Here is an 18,413-nt window from a genome sequence, read left to right as displayed (position 1 = left end):
ATACCAAAGTCATAAGTGTCAGTGACTTTAACTCAAGGTTGAACCCATACGAGGATGCATCAGGTATTTCTTATCACCAGAATAATCTGTGATGTGCGGCATGAATTCAATCCTAAAAGTAGGGATTATATTTTCTTCTCAACATCTCACTTATCCTACACTAAGACTGAATGTCTTTTTTAATGTTAAATGATTAAGGATATTGAGAGAATTGGGTTGTGCTGAACTGGGGTAACGGATCTCTCTCACACTCCAGTTTATTTGGATTTGGGGAATTCAAAACAACAATAATAGATTTTCATTTAAACAACCACTAACTCCTCTCTCGCTGAAAACATTTAATTGTGTCCTTCAGACCAGTGAAACTCTCATGGGAATCGCAATTATAGCAAAGGATGGGAATGCTTTAATTATAGACATGTCAGTTTTGAATCAGGACTCTAATCTTTTTACTTCAATTACACCCAGAAGATTAGAAACAATACTTCCGCATATCATTCCATCAAATATAGGCGTAACACAATATTAGGCGGACAAGAGAGCACCACATTCCCCAAAGTGCAATGGTTATACTAAAAGTTTATGATAAATTATCCTAACGACAGCTGCCTTTTATTACAACAATCCACACGCTTTCCTGCAGTTGCACAATTTCTGTAAGAATAGAAATACCCTGCCTCAGGGAGATGCTGGAAAACTAACTCATGCATTTATTATTTCTAAGCTTGACTGTTATAACTCATCATTATCAGGCTCTTCTGAAAGCTTCCTGAAAAGCCTTCAGTTTAACAGCAGCTAAACTGAATGCGAGACCATATTTTTCCGTACTAGTTTCTCTTCATTGGCTGCCTGTTAAATCTAGAATATACAGACCCCCCCTTGCTAAGTTTAAGATTAGGCTTACACTAAGTTTGTAAACTGTTGGGAATCTTGGATTGACTATGCATCATCATTTGGATCAGTTTTTATGTAATCTGATAATCATTTGAGACATTTCCACTCCATTGTTGGTAGAGGTGGGAATCACCATATAACTCACGATACGATATTATCACAATACTTAACGCACGATACGATATAATTGCAATTTTTTTAAATATTTTGCTATATTCAAATTCTGTACATAAAGGTAAACTTTATCAATATTCATTTTATCTAATATCAAAGTCTCACACTCAGTCTTTCTCTCATTTCAGTCAGTTTTATAAACTGAACGGTTTGTATTACAGTCTAGTCCAACTTAACTGAATGCAACCATCTGGTACAATTATAGCTATTCTGAACTATGCAATTTATGAAAACTATGCAGCCCCTTCAGCAACTGAAGAATTTGAAAGTAAATTAAAACAAAATATAATTTTACATTAAATAAAAAAGTTTTAAACTTAATTAAAATAAAACATGTCTTAAATTAAAATGAGTAAACTGTCATGTTTATTGTTGCCAAAAAAAAAGTTAAACACATTTGGACAGTGAAGGAATGTCAGGATTCTTGCTCAGAAACAGGAGCTGATCAACATGCTCTGAAGTCAGAGCATGTTCCAGTCCACGAAAAAATTGTTTGTAATAAAATATCGATTTCTGCTGTCCCTGTATCGATACATTATTAGCAAACAAAATATCACGATACTACACAGTATCGATTTTTTCCCCCACCCCTAATAGTTGGTGAGCTACTCAAGCTTTTGGGATCTTCATTACTTAGCAGTACAGAGGTTAAATCCACATTTGCCATAAAAGAAAATAAAAAATATAATGTGAAGCTGGATTGTGGAGTTATGAAACACCACGTACATTTTTGGATCCTAGAAAAAGTTTTCAACAAAAAGAAAAAAACTACCAAAAAAAAGTTCCTCCTGCTGTTTTCTTACTTTTACAGCCTTTTGTTGCCCAATATTGTTTGAGATGTGTGACCAAATTGAACTAATATGAAAAAGTGAAATGTCACACTTTCCATGCTTGACATGATGTTCTGTTGTGAATAAAATATGGCATCATTGGTATTTAGTTTTACTTACATTCCAGCAGCGTACCAACTTTTTTCGAACTGGGGCTCTAGATAACAGGCGAAGGGTGGGTTTTTTAAAATAGTCAACTTCCAAAAACTTACCAGACATCCTCTCATGATGTTGATACACAGTCCAGTACAGGGCCGTATCAGTGTGAGTCCTCTGCAGTGGGAACAATACTGCATCCTCACTAACCCTCGCAAACAGTCTCTGGATAATGTCGCCTTCTCGGTCGCGTTCACAACCTCTCCAGCCAGTCTCAACAGTCGGCTCAGCGCTCGACCCGGCCCGAGCGCTCGTGACAGGCTGCTGACGAGTAGGCGAGGATGAGGTCCAAATGGGCTGACGTCCCGCCGTGTCATGCGCAAGCAGTCATCGTGACTGGTTGAAAGGGAGTTATAGGTACGGACTGACATATGGCCTATACCAGGGTTGAGCAGGCGGCGATAGACCAGTGGGAAGAGGTTATTGTAGAATCGACGCACAGCACTGTCCAAGGAGGAATTAGAGTCTCCAGAAAGGTGCCGTTTGATGTCAGTGAACAGCTGAAACACAAGAGGGCGACAGTCCGACGCCAGCGCGGAGTAGGCACTGTCAAACAGAGTGCTGGTCAGATTGGATGTAAAGGAAAGTAGCATCTCAAAGTGTTCTGGAACGAGAGAGAGAAAAGATGCAAAGATTTTTGTTTTGTTTTTTTTAATTTATTAGCCGTGTGCACCTGTGCCAAACATCTATGGAGCTATCAAAGATAAGGGTTAGCAAAGCTGTCTAGATATGCGAGTGGTCTGTTTAAGGACCCTTCATGTTGCTGTCCCAAGAAAGATTCAAGCAGCAGCATTTCTGTAAGATGGCTTTTTCATATACAGCAATTAGTTGTTGTTATTGTGATCATTCTCATCAGGGAAGAAAAAAGTCAAGTGTTTATTTTAATCCTATGCAGTACAGTTAAGCTAAAATAACTCTATAAGGATGTTTCTGTTGGGCCCATGATTCTGTGTTTACTTCAGAATCATGGGCCCAACAGAAACATCCCTATAGGGTTATTTTAGCTTACAGACCGACTGATCTTCCGCTTGCCACTGGCTTCTTCGATTATTTAGGTCTTCTTGCGGCTGGACTCCTCCATACTGGATGCCTCTGGGGGCTTAACACTACAATAAATTCACATCATTTCAAAATATACGATGTTGCAGGTATAGGTTTCTCTAACCGCAAAGAACATGTCTAACCGTCCTTGAACTGACTTCATCAAAAATAGCTCAAACTTAATTCATCCCTGAGCTCGTTTTCACAACCCTGTTATCTATAGTCAGGTGATAATGAGGGGCCCAATCTCATGATCCACTGTGTTTCCCGTGTCAGGCATGGGCTAATAAAGAGGACACCACCCTGCCCCTTTTACAGGGGCCGTACGCCTGCGGTGTGTGACAGTGTCTTTACTTTTGAAACTTGCCTGGTAAAAAGGGTGATGTCAGTGTGAAGGCATCCGGATAAAGACGGAGAGAGAGGGAGAGGGAAGCAACTGGATGGAAGAGAATATAAGGGAAACCTTTTTATGTCGCACTTTCACAAGTCACTCTTTCAGCCACTGTGTATGTCGCTCTCTGTGCGTGTGCGCGAGTTCACATCTTAACAGCTTTGTCATTTGTAATCACAGCTGCAGCCACCCGACTCCTCAAGTGACGGCAATATATGCTGCGGTCAGTTAAGGCGATGAACGCATTCGAACGGCCTGGAGGCAGTGTAGCGGCAGTGGCAGGTCTATTTAGACAAAAGCACCAAGTGAGAACATTTCACTTGCATGTGTGTGCGTGCAAAAGCCACTCAAATACAGAGGGCATCAAGTGACATGGCAAAGTGTGCTCACGTGGGGTCATGTGATTAGCTTTTTAGCCCCTGTGATTGGACAACAGCTGCGATGTGAAAGGCAGGACACGAGGGTCTTACAGTGCCAGGAGAAACACACGCAAGCATGCAGACACATATCCACATGCACACACACAGACACACACACACACCAAAGTAATCCAGAGTGTGTAAATAGAGCCTGACTACAACTGCTCTGGGCATGTCTCAGTTTCTCCAGTGGGCTATAATCACTGCACTTAAGAGAGGGGGTCCTTTGAGACTCTGCTCAGCTGTTGAGGGACACTGCTGTCCTGCAAAATGAACTTAATTAATTAAAGGGTTGGTTAACCGAAAACACACCACAAAAATCCCTCATTGGTCCATAAAGATGTTTGGGTGTATCTGCACAAGTTTTAGAATAACAGGCTGTCAAACAACAGACACCTAAGCATCCATGACACTGTTTTCCAATTTTGTGGTTAACCCCAAAAAAAACAGTGGCTGAAAAGATCATTTGACACTTAAAATAAACACATGGGACATATACACACTAAAGCACCAGGTCTAATGATCCTAATAATCACAACCCCAATAAAGCCCAAGTTAGATCAATGAATGGCTAAATAAAGCCTACGCTTCTCACCACCCTGTCAAAGAATGCCGGCTTTCCACAGTTTTTCCATGTTTCTGAATCTTATTTATTTCCAACTGTGCTGGGATAACTACAGTGATTCCAGAACATGATGGGTCTGTGGGGCTACTGAAGTCCTGGCATTAATGAGAAGACGGTTTGTGCAGCAAACTAAATTTGTCTTCTCTTATTTGCTCTAGTTGCAGCCTACTTTGTCTCTTGGTGTTAATTTTACCCATGGATGGTTCAGCCATCCAGTTGAAACTGAGGCTGGGTGTATTCAAATGTAGGGGGGGGGATAGAGATGGAGCAAAAAGAAAACAGGTAGGTGTTTGCTCGTCTGTCTGCTGGGTTTCATCAATTCTACCATTCTCCTTTATCACCACAATGCATGAGCGCATACACGTAGAAGCTACACGGTCCCTCCTGCACGCACACACACACACACGCACGCACACATGCACACACATGCTCACACAAAACGGTGAATAGCAGTGAGAGACAAGTGGACAAGCAGAGTATTCTTCCTCCTATTCAGAGCAGGCCGTTAGAGACCGGCTGTTGCCCACGGCAACAACACTTTGCCGCGGATACGTACTGAATGTAAACATTCTTCGTCTCTCGCTCTCTCATTGGCCAAGAACAAAACCTGATTATTGCAGCGACAGAGACAGACGGACGGAGAAAGAGAGCAGAGAGTTGTAACAAAGTTTTCCGCTGCTCCCTCTGAGAGTTTGCTCTCTCAAAGACTCAATCGAACATCAGTTGTTTGTTTGGCTAGCCACTGCGGCGCCTCACAAAATAAACTGGCCTCACACCACCACCCTGACACAAACTAGCTATTTCGTGATGAACGCACAAAGTGAGAATGGCAGAGGGGGGTACGGGCTCTCGACAGACTTGTTAAAACATCAAAATCACGACTGCTATTAAAGTCGCTTTGGTGGAGGCCCTTTATTTGTGCTTGTCAGTCATGAATCGAGGAGCGAATGAATAGCTGAACAGGAACCTGGGCTTCATGCTGAAGGAGGGGTGTAGCTAAATACTGCAAGATGTATTATCCTTAATGTGGAAATATTTTTCAGATTTTTATTGTGGATATTTATACTTTGTAGCGATGACAGGCAAATAACCACAAGCAATGGAAAGTTGTGAATATAACTACTCTCAAGTTTGAGGCGAGCGGTTGAGGCAACTACCAGTAGGAGCAAAGAAAACACTTGATGGATTCATGTGCAATCAGTGTGATTGCAATAAGCACTAGTGATCGACTGTCAGCTACAAAGTAATGAGAAGCTGATAATTTAATTCACATGTGAGGGGAGTTTTAGTCCTTAAGTTTAGTCTTAAAATAAGTTGCATATGTACAGTCATCCAAAAATAAAGTTTTCTCAGGACTCTATGCATTCCTGTGCATTCCTGTGAAACTAAGTGCACCCCATGATCCAATAGTTATAAAACCACTTTCAGCAGCAATAACTTAAAGTAATCATTCCAGTATCAGTTATCAGTCTCTCACATTATTGTGGATGAGGTTTGGTCTCTCTTTGTTTACAAGGTTGCTTCAGTTCATTGAGGATTGGGCATTCATTCGTGCGCAGCTCTCTCAAGGTACCACGGTGTTTCTATCAGGTTGAGGTCTGGATTTTGACAAGGCCATTACAACACCTGAAATCTTTTCTGTTTTAGTCATTCTGTTGTTTGGGATCATTGTCCTTTTGCATGACCTCATTTAGGCCGCCAAACCTAAGCTGTTGAACAGATGGCCTCACATTTGACTCCAGGATAGGTTTGTATACAGAGAAGGTCCCGTTGCTGAAAAACAAACCCAAATAATTACCCCTCCACCACTGTGCTGGTTGGTGTGAGGCGTTTGTGTTCATATGTTTTTGTTTTCCATCACTTTGGTCTCGGCCCAGAAGTCTTGTGGTTTGCTCAGATGCAATTTTGTGAAGTTAAACTGTGCTGCCATGTTCTTTTATGGAGATAAAATGCTTTCTCCTGGCAAATCTTCCAGACGAGCCACACTTGCTCAGTTTTTTTCTGATTTTACTGTCATAAACTTTAAAATTTTACATGCCAACTGAGATGTAGCTCTTGCATTTTTGGAGCTTCCTTAAACAAGGGGTGAATTTGCTGAGACATCCACAAGACTGTGGCATTTTATTAACACACGCTCGAATGCTCAAGACCAACGAACTTCTGCTTTTATTGAGGTGCCCACACTTGCTGCTGATCAGTTAAAGTGCATTTGATTAGCAGGACCTGGCTGCTACTTGCACTCTTAATTTCTATGGAAGCAGTAAGAGTGTGCTTTGTTTTTCACAGTTTGTCAGAGTCCTGTAAAAACTTTCTTTTTCATGACCGTACACATCCTCCAGCTACACCGTTCTCCAACACTAGTTTTGTCTTCACTAATGCAAGTGCCTTGAGGCAACAGTTTTTGTGATTTGGAGCTATTTAAATAAAATGTAATTGAAATTGAGTTAAAAAGGAGAAATCAGTATAGTTTAAGAATTATTTGAAGTGTATGAACTCAATTCAATATCCCTCCCTCACCTTGGTACGCCTTGATGTGTCCAGCAATCAGGTACTTGAGTTCGAAACTGTAAGATCGCATCTTCTGCTGTGTTTCACTGCGAACAGCTGCCATGTAGCTGTCCTCCATCTTACTGGTACAGCAGCTGGGCCCAGGGTGGACACACACTCGGAGAGACTCATCTGAAAGACAGAGGAAGTATATACCTAAAAAAAAGGCCTGGATACCAGGTCCAGGGCTTTTCGGGTCACAGAAAATCGTTCAACACTCGACCTACTATACTACTTCAGCAGTTTGCAAATTTCTTATTGTTCATATAAATATGAACATATGTGAAAGACAGAGAATGATTTGGGGCTTAGCTCAGGAACTTTCTGCTACCAACTAAAGGTCTATATTTTATCCACATTTTATCATCAACAAACTTTATTAGCCAGTCGATTAGTAAATCCAATCGGTTATTTAGAATTTCAAAGCATGTGGTGCACAGAACTCCGTGACCTCAAAAATGCTTTGCACAACGGGCCTGGTGAGAGGTGACATGATGACATGAGCAGCGAGTGAAACTTCACCACTCACACCAATGTTTGTGCATTTGCGTGTGTGTGAGTGAGTGTATGCGTGTGCGTGTGCGTGTGTGTGTGACTAGGAGCAGTCTAACTTTGACAGACTACTGTAAACCAAGCTGTCAAGCAGCTGACTGAGATCAAGGGGTAGAGAGAGATGAGGGGAATGGACTGTATGCAGCGCACAAACACACTCACACACACACAAATAGCAAAACAGTGCCAAACATTGGGTCATTCACAGGCTGATAATAGATGAATTTTGGTAGTGTTGCATTCAGGGTTTGCTTTTTGGACAGCAGGTAAGTTTGAAGCTGCATGCATCCAGTATTGATCTCTTTCACCTTTGCAACAAGATTTGAAACTGCCCCAACAAATAACCACAGCAGAACGGACTGAGCAGGCATGATTCAGCAAACCGCGCTGACTTATGTTCTCGTCCTAATACAAGGTCTGCTTGTTGATAAATTTTTAGCGCTTTGAGCTGCACTGCACTCACCTGTAGATGCAGTTTAGTGTCACACAGATCAAAAGATGGAACCTTCACAAATTTGCAGTAAGTGGATCTTTATGCTGTTTTAAGCTCTTTTTAAAATGTATTATTTTATTATTATTATTATTATTATTATTATTATTATTATTTATTTATTTATTTATTTATTTTTTTATGAGTCTGTTTGTTGTTTTTTGCTTTTGTTTGTTTTTTTCTGTTTGTTTTTTGGTTTCGTTGGGCAGCAGGCTGCCAATTATTTGTTGTTTTAGGGGTTAGGGTGGGAACAAGATTGAAATTTTGGAATATTCTGAAGCATTTTGTGTTATTGTATACATTGTATTGGAACCTTTGTCTAATAAAAAGACCTTTGAAAGAAAATGTATTATTTTCAAATTGAACTATGGGCGTTTAAGGGCGAATACCTTTAGTGGACAGTTCAGCTGAAATTTGAAGTTTAGGATGTGGAAGCAAAGCTCACTGACAAGCCTGGTCGGTTGTGCCTTTATGCTGGCACATGTGACTGATATCTTCCTCAAGCTAATTTATTCAGGGTCACACCAGATCACTCAACAAGAAGAAGAAGCACCTTTGCACAGACATTTTCTGCAAAATACCTATAAATAGTCATTACTGTGTTATTAACACACACACACAAGAATTTAAAAGGGAATTTATATTTAGAAAACAAATAGGTGATGCAAGTCCTCCCGAGAGGACTTTATTCATTTATTCATTTCTCAGCAAACTTTCATTTCTCTCTCACATTAAAGGGTTGTCTACAGAGATGATCCTCCCTATTTAAAATGCGGCCCTCATAGTGGTCATAACCATTTTGGCCAAGTTTTATTCACGCTGTATTCACGTGTTCAATCATAAATCTAACAGCAATAAAACAGCCAGTCAATGTTAGCCTGTATCAAAACAGATTACTTAATTATTGGGTTCTTTCCACAGATGCATGCAGGCAAACGAAGCTCTGCTCTGGCCTCATTTATAAAAAGCTGGAAAAGGTTTTATATATCATGTCTTTCTAAATTAAAGTATAATATTTTAATAAATCCAAGTAAAGTTTGCTAAATATAATAGTTCCAAAGGGATTGACTGACTGACCTGGTCCCGGTCTGTCTGGCACCAGCTCCACCGGGCCTATTTGGCGCATCATGTAGGCTGTCTTCACCTCATGACAGCTGTCTGCATCGGCTGATCTACCGCCAGCCTCCGGTAGAACAAAACACAGCAAAATTACCCAAAACAAGTCCACGTTTTGAAAGGCTGCACGGAACATCGCAACATGTCAGAGGGAAGTTAGAAAATCTGGACGGTTATTATAAATTCCTGAAAGTCGCACCGTGCAGTGTGACCGAAAACTTCATCTGCAGCCACTAAGTCTGTCTGCAGCCCAGTGTCAGGCTCAGCGCCCTCCTCCCGCTCGTCGACTCCCTCTCTCGCTTTACTTCAATTACTTAATTACTGACATGAGCGGCCCATAGCTTCCAAACATTGTTTCGGTGGTTGCCATAAAGCACTTAAAGTAAAAGCCACTTTAACTTGGCGTGCTTTAACGGAATAATTGGTTTTAAAAAGTTTTCTCACATTTTGCCCAGGGTCCACTTGCTTTTTTATTACTTTTTAAAATTGTATTTATTTTTTATTGTGGTTATATGTGGCACATTGCACAGCTGGCGTTTCTATAAATAAGATGCATTAAAATCAATGAATTTCTGAGAGAAGTCGAATGAAGTGAAGAAGAAAATGGGATTTAAAAGTAGAGCATGGGCGCCACCTGCTGAGAACTTTGGGTCTAACAGCCGAAAAAGGCTCTGATTAAAGCAGATATTGAGATATCTGACAATTGCATAAACTATACATAGAAAATATATACTGTATCCCGTCAACTTACATTCTCTGTAATATAGGACTTGGTATTAAGCAATGCCATTCAGATGTCTCCTTGTTTTTCTTTCATTCAGCTCCATATCTTGATAGGTGAAAAAAATGGTCTAAAAAAACTCGCTGTACACTTCACACGTGTTACTGCTAATTTTACTAGGAAAAATCAACCGTCGACTCTGAAGAGGCTAACATTACTGCTTTTAACAGTTTTAACAGTTTTAATTTGTATTTTGACTAAATGAAGAGGGGAACCTTTAATCTTAAGTTTCCTGAATATATGTTAAATTCTTGTTATAGTTTCTTTCCGTTTTACTAGTGTGACGACTAATCTTTTAAGAAACAAACGGCAAGAGGGGAAAAAGCATTTAAAAAAAGAAGAAAAAACAGTGCCCCGTGTGAGGCTCGAACTCACGACCTTCAGATTATGAGACTGACGCGCTGCCTACTGCGCCAACGAGGCCACACGAGAAGCTGCGATACCATAACATACAAAGGAATCATGATCAGCCCTAGATGGGTTTCACGATCTCATACAAAAGTTGAGATTCGAGTAGATGTATACACACGTCTATGGTAAAGGATAACCAGTACTACATGTCCTACATTTATTTTGACAAATGTAGGTTGTTGTGGCTGTGTTAGCGAGCCAACTTGTAACTGTATATGGCTAAAGTCTCTTAATGTATCTGATAAGGACATTTTTATTCATGACATGTAATTAATTGTACAGACATTACAATTTCTATTCATAATTTTAAAATGTTACCAACCTCGCCCAGTCCCTTATTATTAACTGTAATAGCAATACTACTATTATTTCTAATTCCAACCTGTCGTAGTGTTTCGTACGCTCATTTTAACCTTAACACATGTCTTTCCTATGGACCCGAAACGCATCACGATAGTTGCTACGGCCCCTTTAAATCCAATCTCCCGCGTTCCAAGTTAAGCGGAAATAGAAATCCTTCTTTTCTCTATTTAAGCGCGCCAACAAAGGCTGTCCTATAGGGTCTGTCTGTACTTTATTCGCGGAATAACAGACCATTGTTTATTGTCCTTTCCCGGCGTCTTTACTGCCTTTCTGAAGATATGCCAGAGGAAACGTCCGTCGCGTCGAGCTCTGAGAGGTAAGAGTCGTTTGTCATTTTTCACTCAGGTCCACAATAACGTATGCAGGGAAAACACAGCTTGCTAGCCCTTAGCTGAATTACGCGGCGAACGTAGGCAAACCTTGATGATAGGTGTTGGATATAAGCTATTTTAACGATATCTCCAGAAAGTGATACGCTACAAAAAAAAATAACTGCGTGGTTAGTAGTACTTCACGGCAGCTGCACACGTTGATAACATAACTCTGCCCTCATACTGTTAAGCTAGTTGGCTAACAACTGCACGATGCTAACAGCAATGAGGCGTAGCTATCTTCGGGCATTTACTGAGTAGTGAAAGTTTGGAGCGTGGACTCTGTACTTCAGAATCAGGTAACTTGCATAATCATTGACTGAACTTGAGTTTAAACTATTGCAGTGCAGAGGAGAAGCCATGCTCATCGACAGCTGCTGCAGCAGGCAGGTGAGTATCCAGTTTAATGGCAAACTGTTCAGCAACTGTTAGTCACTTAGAATCGTTTCAGTATAACTAACGCGAGTTTTCTGTCCCTTTTGTAGCTCAGTTGAAGTTCTGGAGGAGGCAAAGAAACTGATTGGCACAGGGAAAAGGCATCTGGTGATGGGGGATGTTGTTTCTGCTGTCAATGTTTTCCAGGAGGCCTGCAGCATGCTGTGAGTAGGACTTGATGTGAAACGCTATTGCTATCACTGTACAGTTAGAAAGTGAAACTTGATTATGGATTTTTCTTTTCCTGCTGAAATGGATATATTTCTGTAATATAGTTTTCCAAATGGAGTAAAGTATTTAATGTATTTCAAAGGATTAAATTTTACTTCAGCTTCATAAGTACCTCACTACATTGAATTACAATTTTATTTAAAAAACAAACAAAACGACAAATGCATTTCTCCATCTAGGGCTGAAAAATATGGGGACACTGCAGATGAGTGTGGCGAGGCCTTCTTCCTTTGTGGGAAATCTCTGTTGGAACTTGCCAGGTTTGTCAAATTTCTTATCTTAAACATACTCCCTAAAAGCTGCACCTGTGAAAATAATACTAAAAAAATTATTTAATAATTTATTTATTTTGTTGTTGACACACCATTATTTCAAAGGAATAATGTTTGCTTCTTAGCTTACGAGAATTGTTCATAGTGACAGTTTTTGGACACGAATTCTATTAGTTCCTTCATGAACTGCACCTATTTTTGACTTTAGCCATATTGTGTATGTATGGTTTTTTTGTTTTTCATATAAATAGGATGGAGAACAGTGTCCTTGGTAATGCCCTGGAGGGAGTCCCAGAAGAATCAGAGGAAGAGGAGCAGCCCAGCAGCTCAAATGTTGAGACTCCAGACAACCCTGATGGTCAGTATTTAGGTGCTTCAGAATTTATTTTATTTTTTTTTTTAGCACACAGATATTTTTTGCATGTGTAGTAAGAGTATATGTAATGAATGAAAGATAGGACCTAAAACTGCCTTTGTTTACATTAAGCACTAGATTTCCAGTTAATGGGCTTCTTACATTTTTAGAGACTTTATTTTACATATCAGTGTCTTACTACAATTCCTTTTGCCAGAAAAGCGCTCTGGCGAAATCGTCAGTAGAATCAGCTTGGTTATTTATAAATCATTATCTGAAAGATCAAGTTACAGTTGTGGTCAAAAGTGTACATACACTTGTAAAGAATATAATATAATGGCTCTACCGAGCGTCCCGTTATTTCTAAAACTCTGATTTTTCCCTGATAGAGTGATTGGAACAAATACTACTTTGTCACAAAAAACATTCATGAAGTTTGGTTCTTTAATGACTTTATTATGGGTCAACAGAAAAAAGTGATCACATCTGCTGGGTCAGAAATATACATACAGCAGTGCTAATATTTGGTTACATGTCCCTTAGCCATTTCCACTGCAATTAGGCGCTTTTGGTAGCCATCCACAAGCTTCTGGCAAGCTTCTGGTTGAATCTTTGACCACTCCTCTTGACAGAATTGGTGCAGTTCAGTTAAATTTGATGGCTTTCTGACATGGACTTGTTTCTTCAGCATTGTCCACATGTTTTCAATGGGGTTTAAGTCAGGACTTTGGGAAGGCCATTCTAAAACCTTTATTCTAGCCTGATTTAGCCATTTCTTTACCACTTTTGATGTGTGTTTGGGGTCATTGTCCTGTTGGAACACCCAACTGCGCCCAAGACCCAACCTGTGTGCTGATGATTTTAGGTTATGTTGAAGAATGTGAAGGTAATCCTCCTTCTTCATTATCCCATTTACTCTCTGTAAAGCACCAGTTCCATTGGCAGCAAAACAGCCCCACAGCATAATACTCCCACCACCATGCTTGATTGTAGGCATGGTGTTCTTGGGGTCAAAGGCCTCACCTTTTCTCCTCCAAACATATTGCTGGGCATTGTGGCCAAAAAGCTCGATTTTTGTTTCGTCTGACCACAGAACTTTCCTCCAGAAGGTCTTATCTTTGTCCATGTGATCAGCAGCAAACTTCAGTCGAGCCTTAAGGTGCCGCTTTTGGAGCAGGGGCTTCCTTCTTGCACGGCAGCCTCTCAGTCCATGGAGATGCAAAACACGTTTGACTGTGGACAATGACACCTGTGTTCCAGCAGCTTCAAATTCTTGGCAGATCTGCTTTTTGGTGATTCTTGGTTGACTCTTCACCCTCCTGACCAATTTTCTCTCAGCAGCAGGTGATAGCTTGCGTTTTCTTCCTGATCTTGGCAGTGACGAAACAGTGCCATGCACTTTATACTTACAAACAATTGTTTGCACTGTTGCTCTTGGGACATGCAGCTGCTTTGAAATGGCCCCAAGTGACTTTCCTGACTTGTTCAAGTCAATAATTCGCTTTTTCAGATCCATGCTGAGCTCCTTTGACTTTCCCATTGTGGCGTTTGTGGGCGTTTGTATCCAATGAGCCCTATTTAACTGGCCTGAGAGAAGTCACCAGCTGTCGTCACTCATAATCACTCACAAGCAGTTAAGAGGCCATGCTATGAAGCTCAGTTCACTGACAACTTTCTAAGTCACCAAAATTGCTAATTCATGTTGCTGTATGTATATTTCTGACCCAGCAGATGTGATCACTTTTTTCTGTTGACCCATAATAAAGTCATTAAAGAACCAAACTTCATGAATGTTTTTTGTGACAAAGTAGTATTTGTTCCAATCACTCTATCAGGGAAAAATCAGAGTTTTAGAAATAACGGGACGCTCGGTAGAGCCATTATATTATATTCTTTACAAGTGTATGTACACTTTTGACCACAACTGTATATGTGCCACTCTGGTGCAGAAAAAACAAGAGATGAGCTGCGACAGCAGGTATATGACGCAATGGCAGAGAAGAAAAAGGCTGAGGATCCACATTCTCCTGTGACTGGGGATGAGAAGAGCTTGTCTCAGGAAACTGAGATGGATGGAGTTTCTTCTGTGAAAAGTGTACGGGAAGGATCACTTGGAAAAGAAACTGAGATTGAACAGAAGGCTGACAGTTCAGAAGAGCAGACTGGCAATGGGACTGGGGTGAAACCAGTGAGCGGATGTGATGAGGACAAAGAGGAAACAGAGGGTAGTAGAGCTTGAGTCAAAGAGCACCTTCTGGTGTGGATGGGTGCACAGTTGATATTTAAACGGTCCACTTTAGCAGGTGTCGCAGTGGTGAAGGGTGGAAATGCAGGCACAAATCTGTGGTGCATGTTTCTGACTTTAATACATGAGGGGATGTTTGGAACTTAAAATGTATAATTTTGCTTCAACAGATGATGACGATGATGATGATGATGATGATGACGACGGTGATGATGAAGCTGGAGAGAAAAATGGACAAGATAAGGTGAGTTCCTATAGAACTGTGCAATGAAGTAAATAATTTGCAAGCAGTGTAGCTACGTGTTTCTTTACTATGACATTATGATCACAAAGATCTTAATTCTTCTGGATTTTAACTTAAGAAGGGAAAAACCTTTTCCTACAAATGCAAATATCAGGTGCCTGAAGTAGTTTGTACTGTAAATGTCTGCTGAATAGTCATGATTGGGTGTTAGTGGCTATTGACCAACACAGCTCCCTCCCTCCTTTCAGGAAGAAGAGGAAGTTGGGAATTTGCAGTTGGCATGGGAAATGCTAGAAGTAGCTAAAGTCATCTACAAAAGGTATGAAATGATTTGGTTAAATGTGTATGAACATTAGCGCTTGCATGGTTAAATGAGTGGTTAGACTGCATTGACTGTTGACAGCCTGAGGCCAGCTTACAATTTTAAAGCTACTTCTCCACAGAAAGGAAAGCCAAGAGGATCAGCTAATGGCAGCCCAGGCGTATCTGAAACTTGGAGAAGTCAGTGCTGAATCAGGTATGCTGCTGCTCATGCAAGAGGTAGACTTACTGCCCTTACAGTCTCCAATGCCCAAATCTCACTGCTTGTCACTCCCACCCATAGGTAACTATCCTCAGGCACTTGATGACTTCCAGGAGTGTCTTGCCCTGCAGCTGAAATACTTGCCTCCCCACAATCGTCTGTTGGCTGAGACCCACTACCATGTTGCTACTACGCTCTGCTATATGGATCAGTACAGCCAGGCCATCCAGCACTACAACAGCTCCATAAAGGTCATTGAGACCCGTTTGGGTAAGAATTTACTCCTCCCCTCAACTGAATATTTTATTTTTTGTGCTTAATATATGAAATCCAAATAATGATTGTGATTTGTAGGTATGAATAGCACTGCATCTCTTTGGGAGAGGACACCCACTGAACACCAAAACATAAACGGTCCCAGAAGGTTGTAATTGTTTTGTCTTCCATGTTGTGACTTTCTGATCTGGTTGTTGGTACAGCCATGCTGCAGGAGGTGATCGATGCAGCCGAAGGCGCAGATGGAGCAGCAGAGGAGAAAAATGAGCTGGATGAGCTAAAGCTGCTTTTGCCTGACATCCGGGAAAAAGTGGAGGATGCCAAGGAAAGCCAGAAAACAGCCAGCGCTGCCTCACAGGCCATCCAGCAGACACTAGTGGGTACACAGGATGGTGAAATGTGCACCTGGGTTTACTAGTTCGGTAGTCTTGAATTGTATTTGACTCTCCTCTTTCAGGGTGGTGCATCAACTTCATCAGCATTCCTTTGTGAAAATGGCAGCACTTCATCGGCAGCTTTTGCAACAACCAGTCAGGTAAGGGTAATGTATGGTGCCACGTGCTAAATAAAGCATTTTGCCACCTGTGTTACTTATTCGGTGGGATTCAAACTTGTGTATTCTAGGCTCCAGTTAAAACTGAGAGTGCCTCATCTTCCAAAGCGGTCTCTGACATCTCTCACCTCGTCAGGAAAAAGGTGAGGCTCTCTAATGTGTCTCCCACCCCCCTTTGGCTTCTTCTCAGTGAAGAGGAAAAATGGACTTTGCTTTTTCTCATGCCAATCATTTAATCTGTGAAGGAATAAACCTTCAGCGTTGAATTGTACTGGGTTCAATCAGTGCGTTGAAGCTGTGGCATGTGCTGCTTGTCTTTGTTGTGAGGTCTGTCTTTGCTGGTTGCAGTTGTAAAGTTCATTTTTAGATTTTTCTGCAGATCAGTGGCAAGCCTGTGTGGTGTGGCTCCTAACCAGAGCTGTGTGCGCATGTAGATGGGGCTTTATGCTTGAAATTAAGCTTTGATTTGGCGTGGCTTGTGTGCATGGTTCATTAAGTTATTATTTCCTAATGACTGGTAATGGATCACTTCAATTTCGGTTTGTGTACAGAAGCCTTCAGTCTTCTCTTCCTCCCTTTTTGTCCTGGTTTTGTTTCTGCACAGAGGAAACCAGAGGACGAGAGCCCAGTAAAGGACACTGATGCTAAACAAGCGAAACAGGAAGGCACAGTTAATGGCAGCGGTGACTCTAGTGCCAGCAACGGCAATGGAGTCCAGGAGGGGAAATCACAGGAGGCGAGTGATAGGCTTATCTCTTACCTTCTGAAACAGGATTGCCCTGTGATACTACTGCTGTAGCTGGCTGGTGGCCAGGAGTCCATACCTAAATGTGGTTTCTGGTGGAACAAGAAGACTCCTTAGTTTCATAAAGGTTAAAACTGGATGCATGCGAGAACTTGGAGTGGGTCCTTAATTGAGTTGTAGTGAAGGAGGTTTTCTCGGTCTTTGGATGATTTATCCACTTAAACTACACAGCATCAATCTTGCTGTAGCTGAAGGCAATTTTGAACAAGTATAATTCATGCCTTCTGTGAATATGTTTACCAAATGGAACAAGTGAATAACTGACAAACCTGCAGGTTTAAAATTCTTCACTCATTTGTCGCCTCTTATGTTAACATTCACTAATTGCTGTGTTGTTTTTTTTTGTGTTGTTTTTTTCCTTCCTAGTCTGCCACCCAGTCTGCATCTGTCGAGTCCCCGGCGTGACCGTCTTCACCTCTTTACTGATCTCAGAAACCAGCACATCATGCCTGTCCAGCCCCTATACACCTTTCAGCACTCTTGTTTCTGTAAATAAGATCCATTTTCATAGATTTGTCTGTCAAGTTTTTGTATACTTGTAGTAAAAATAAAGAATCTGCAGATGTAACTATGCAATATTGATTTCTTCAGTCCATTGATGCCACTTCCAATTATTTCACATAAAAACATCTATGCACTTATGAGCAGATGTCCAAAACAACTTTTGGACTGTATAAATTATGTAAAGAACAATTTTCACAAAATCTTTCACCACCCTACATATTATTGTTAGGCCTCCCTATGAGAGTAAAGTAAGAGACAACAGTTGAATCAATGCAGACAAGAAGGGGTGCTTTCTGTATGGCCATGTCTTTCAGCTCCTGGCTGGCCTGGTATGTTAGGTGAAGGACTGTGGCATCAAATTCAAACCTGAAGAGCCATCCTAACCTACCAAAACTGCATATTTATATTTTACCACTGCAATTATTAGGCATTTCCACACTGCATGTCTCTGCCGTTGACCAAATACACCAAATGTGCTCCATGTTTTTCACCTTAAGTTTATAAGGAGACAAATGATGAGTTGAAGTATTACTTGCTTCACCATGTACCAAAACAAAGAGTCTGCAACTTGAAACTGCTGACTGAAGAGGACTGAACACTTAATGAATATGCTACTGCTTTTTAGCTGTGCAATACTTATTGGCACAAACTGTGCACTGGCGCCCTCTAGTGGCTGCTGTGGAGATTTGAGGACGGACAGTGTTTATTAATGATTCCAAATTGGAGTGAAACTGTTCTCACGAGTAAAAGAAACATGCTATTTTGAAGATTAATTTGGGACATGTATAATCAGCACCCATTAATAGCAA

The 18,413-nt window shown here is 40.9% G+C and overlaps 2 protein-coding genes and 1 non-coding gene across 6 annotated transcripts in view; 1 reads left to right on the top strand and 2 right to left on the bottom strand.

Annotated features, from left to right (window-relative positions):
* Positions 1-9,534, bottom strand: part of gpc5b (glypican 5b) — a 54,176-nt gene extending 44,642 nt beyond the window's left edge. For both annotated transcript variants that reach the window (XM_087830869.1, XM_087830870.1), the window contains exons 1-3: positions 9,197-9,534; positions 7,048-7,209; positions 2,111-2,658 (exon numbers count right to left, since the gene is read on the bottom strand). In XM_087830869.1, coding sequence (XP_087686995.1) covers positions 2,111-2,658; positions 7,048-7,209; positions 9,197-9,371 — 885 coding nt within the window. In that variant the 5' untranslated portion in view covers positions 9,372-9,534. The remainder of the gene's footprint in view (positions 1-2,110; positions 2,659-7,047; positions 7,210-9,196) is intronic.
* Positions 9,535-10,366: 832 nt separating this feature from the next.
* Positions 10,367-10,439, bottom strand: trnam-cau (transfer RNA methionine (anticodon CAU)). The gene has a single exon. It is a non-coding gene; the product is annotated as a tRNA-Met (tRNA).
* A 463-nt stretch (positions 10,440-10,902) lies between these two features.
* LOC102797885 (histone-binding protein N1/N2-like) lies at positions 10,903-17,668 on the top strand. Of its 3 annotated transcripts, XM_087830810.1 has the most exons (15): positions 10,903-11,106; positions 11,507-11,551; positions 11,647-11,760; positions 12,007-12,087; positions 12,351-12,457; positions 14,404-14,682; positions 14,870-14,943; positions 15,192-15,262; positions 15,387-15,460; positions 15,548-15,736; positions 15,946-16,118; positions 16,200-16,277; positions 16,367-16,438; positions 16,900-17,031; positions 17,467-17,668. In XM_087830810.1, exons 1-15 carry the CDS (start codon positions 11,069-11,071, stop codon positions 17,503-17,505), a joined length of 1,566 nt encoding a protein of 521 aa, XP_087686936.1. In that variant the 5' UTR covers positions 10,903-11,068; the 3' UTR covers positions 17,506-17,668. The 3 variants fall into 3 exon arrangements, with proteins under 3 accessions (XP_087686936.1, XP_087686934.1, XP_087686935.1); XM_087830808.1 differs by lacking the exon at positions 14,404-14,682; XM_087830809.1 differs by lacking the exons at positions 14,404-14,682; positions 16,900-17,031.
* Positions 17,669-18,413: the final 745 nt, after the last annotated feature.

Source organism: Neolamprologus brichardi, chromosome 17, assembly GCF_056152115.1.
Source record: "Neolamprologus brichardi isolate AB-2024 chromosome 17, ASM5615211v1, whole genome shotgun sequence".
NCBI classification, from domain to species: Eukaryota; Metazoa; Chordata; class Actinopteri; order Cichliformes; family Cichlidae; genus Neolamprologus; species Neolamprologus brichardi.
The sequence above is the reverse complement of the archived record's forward strand: the minus strand, read 5'-3'. Positions and strand labels throughout refer to the sequence as shown.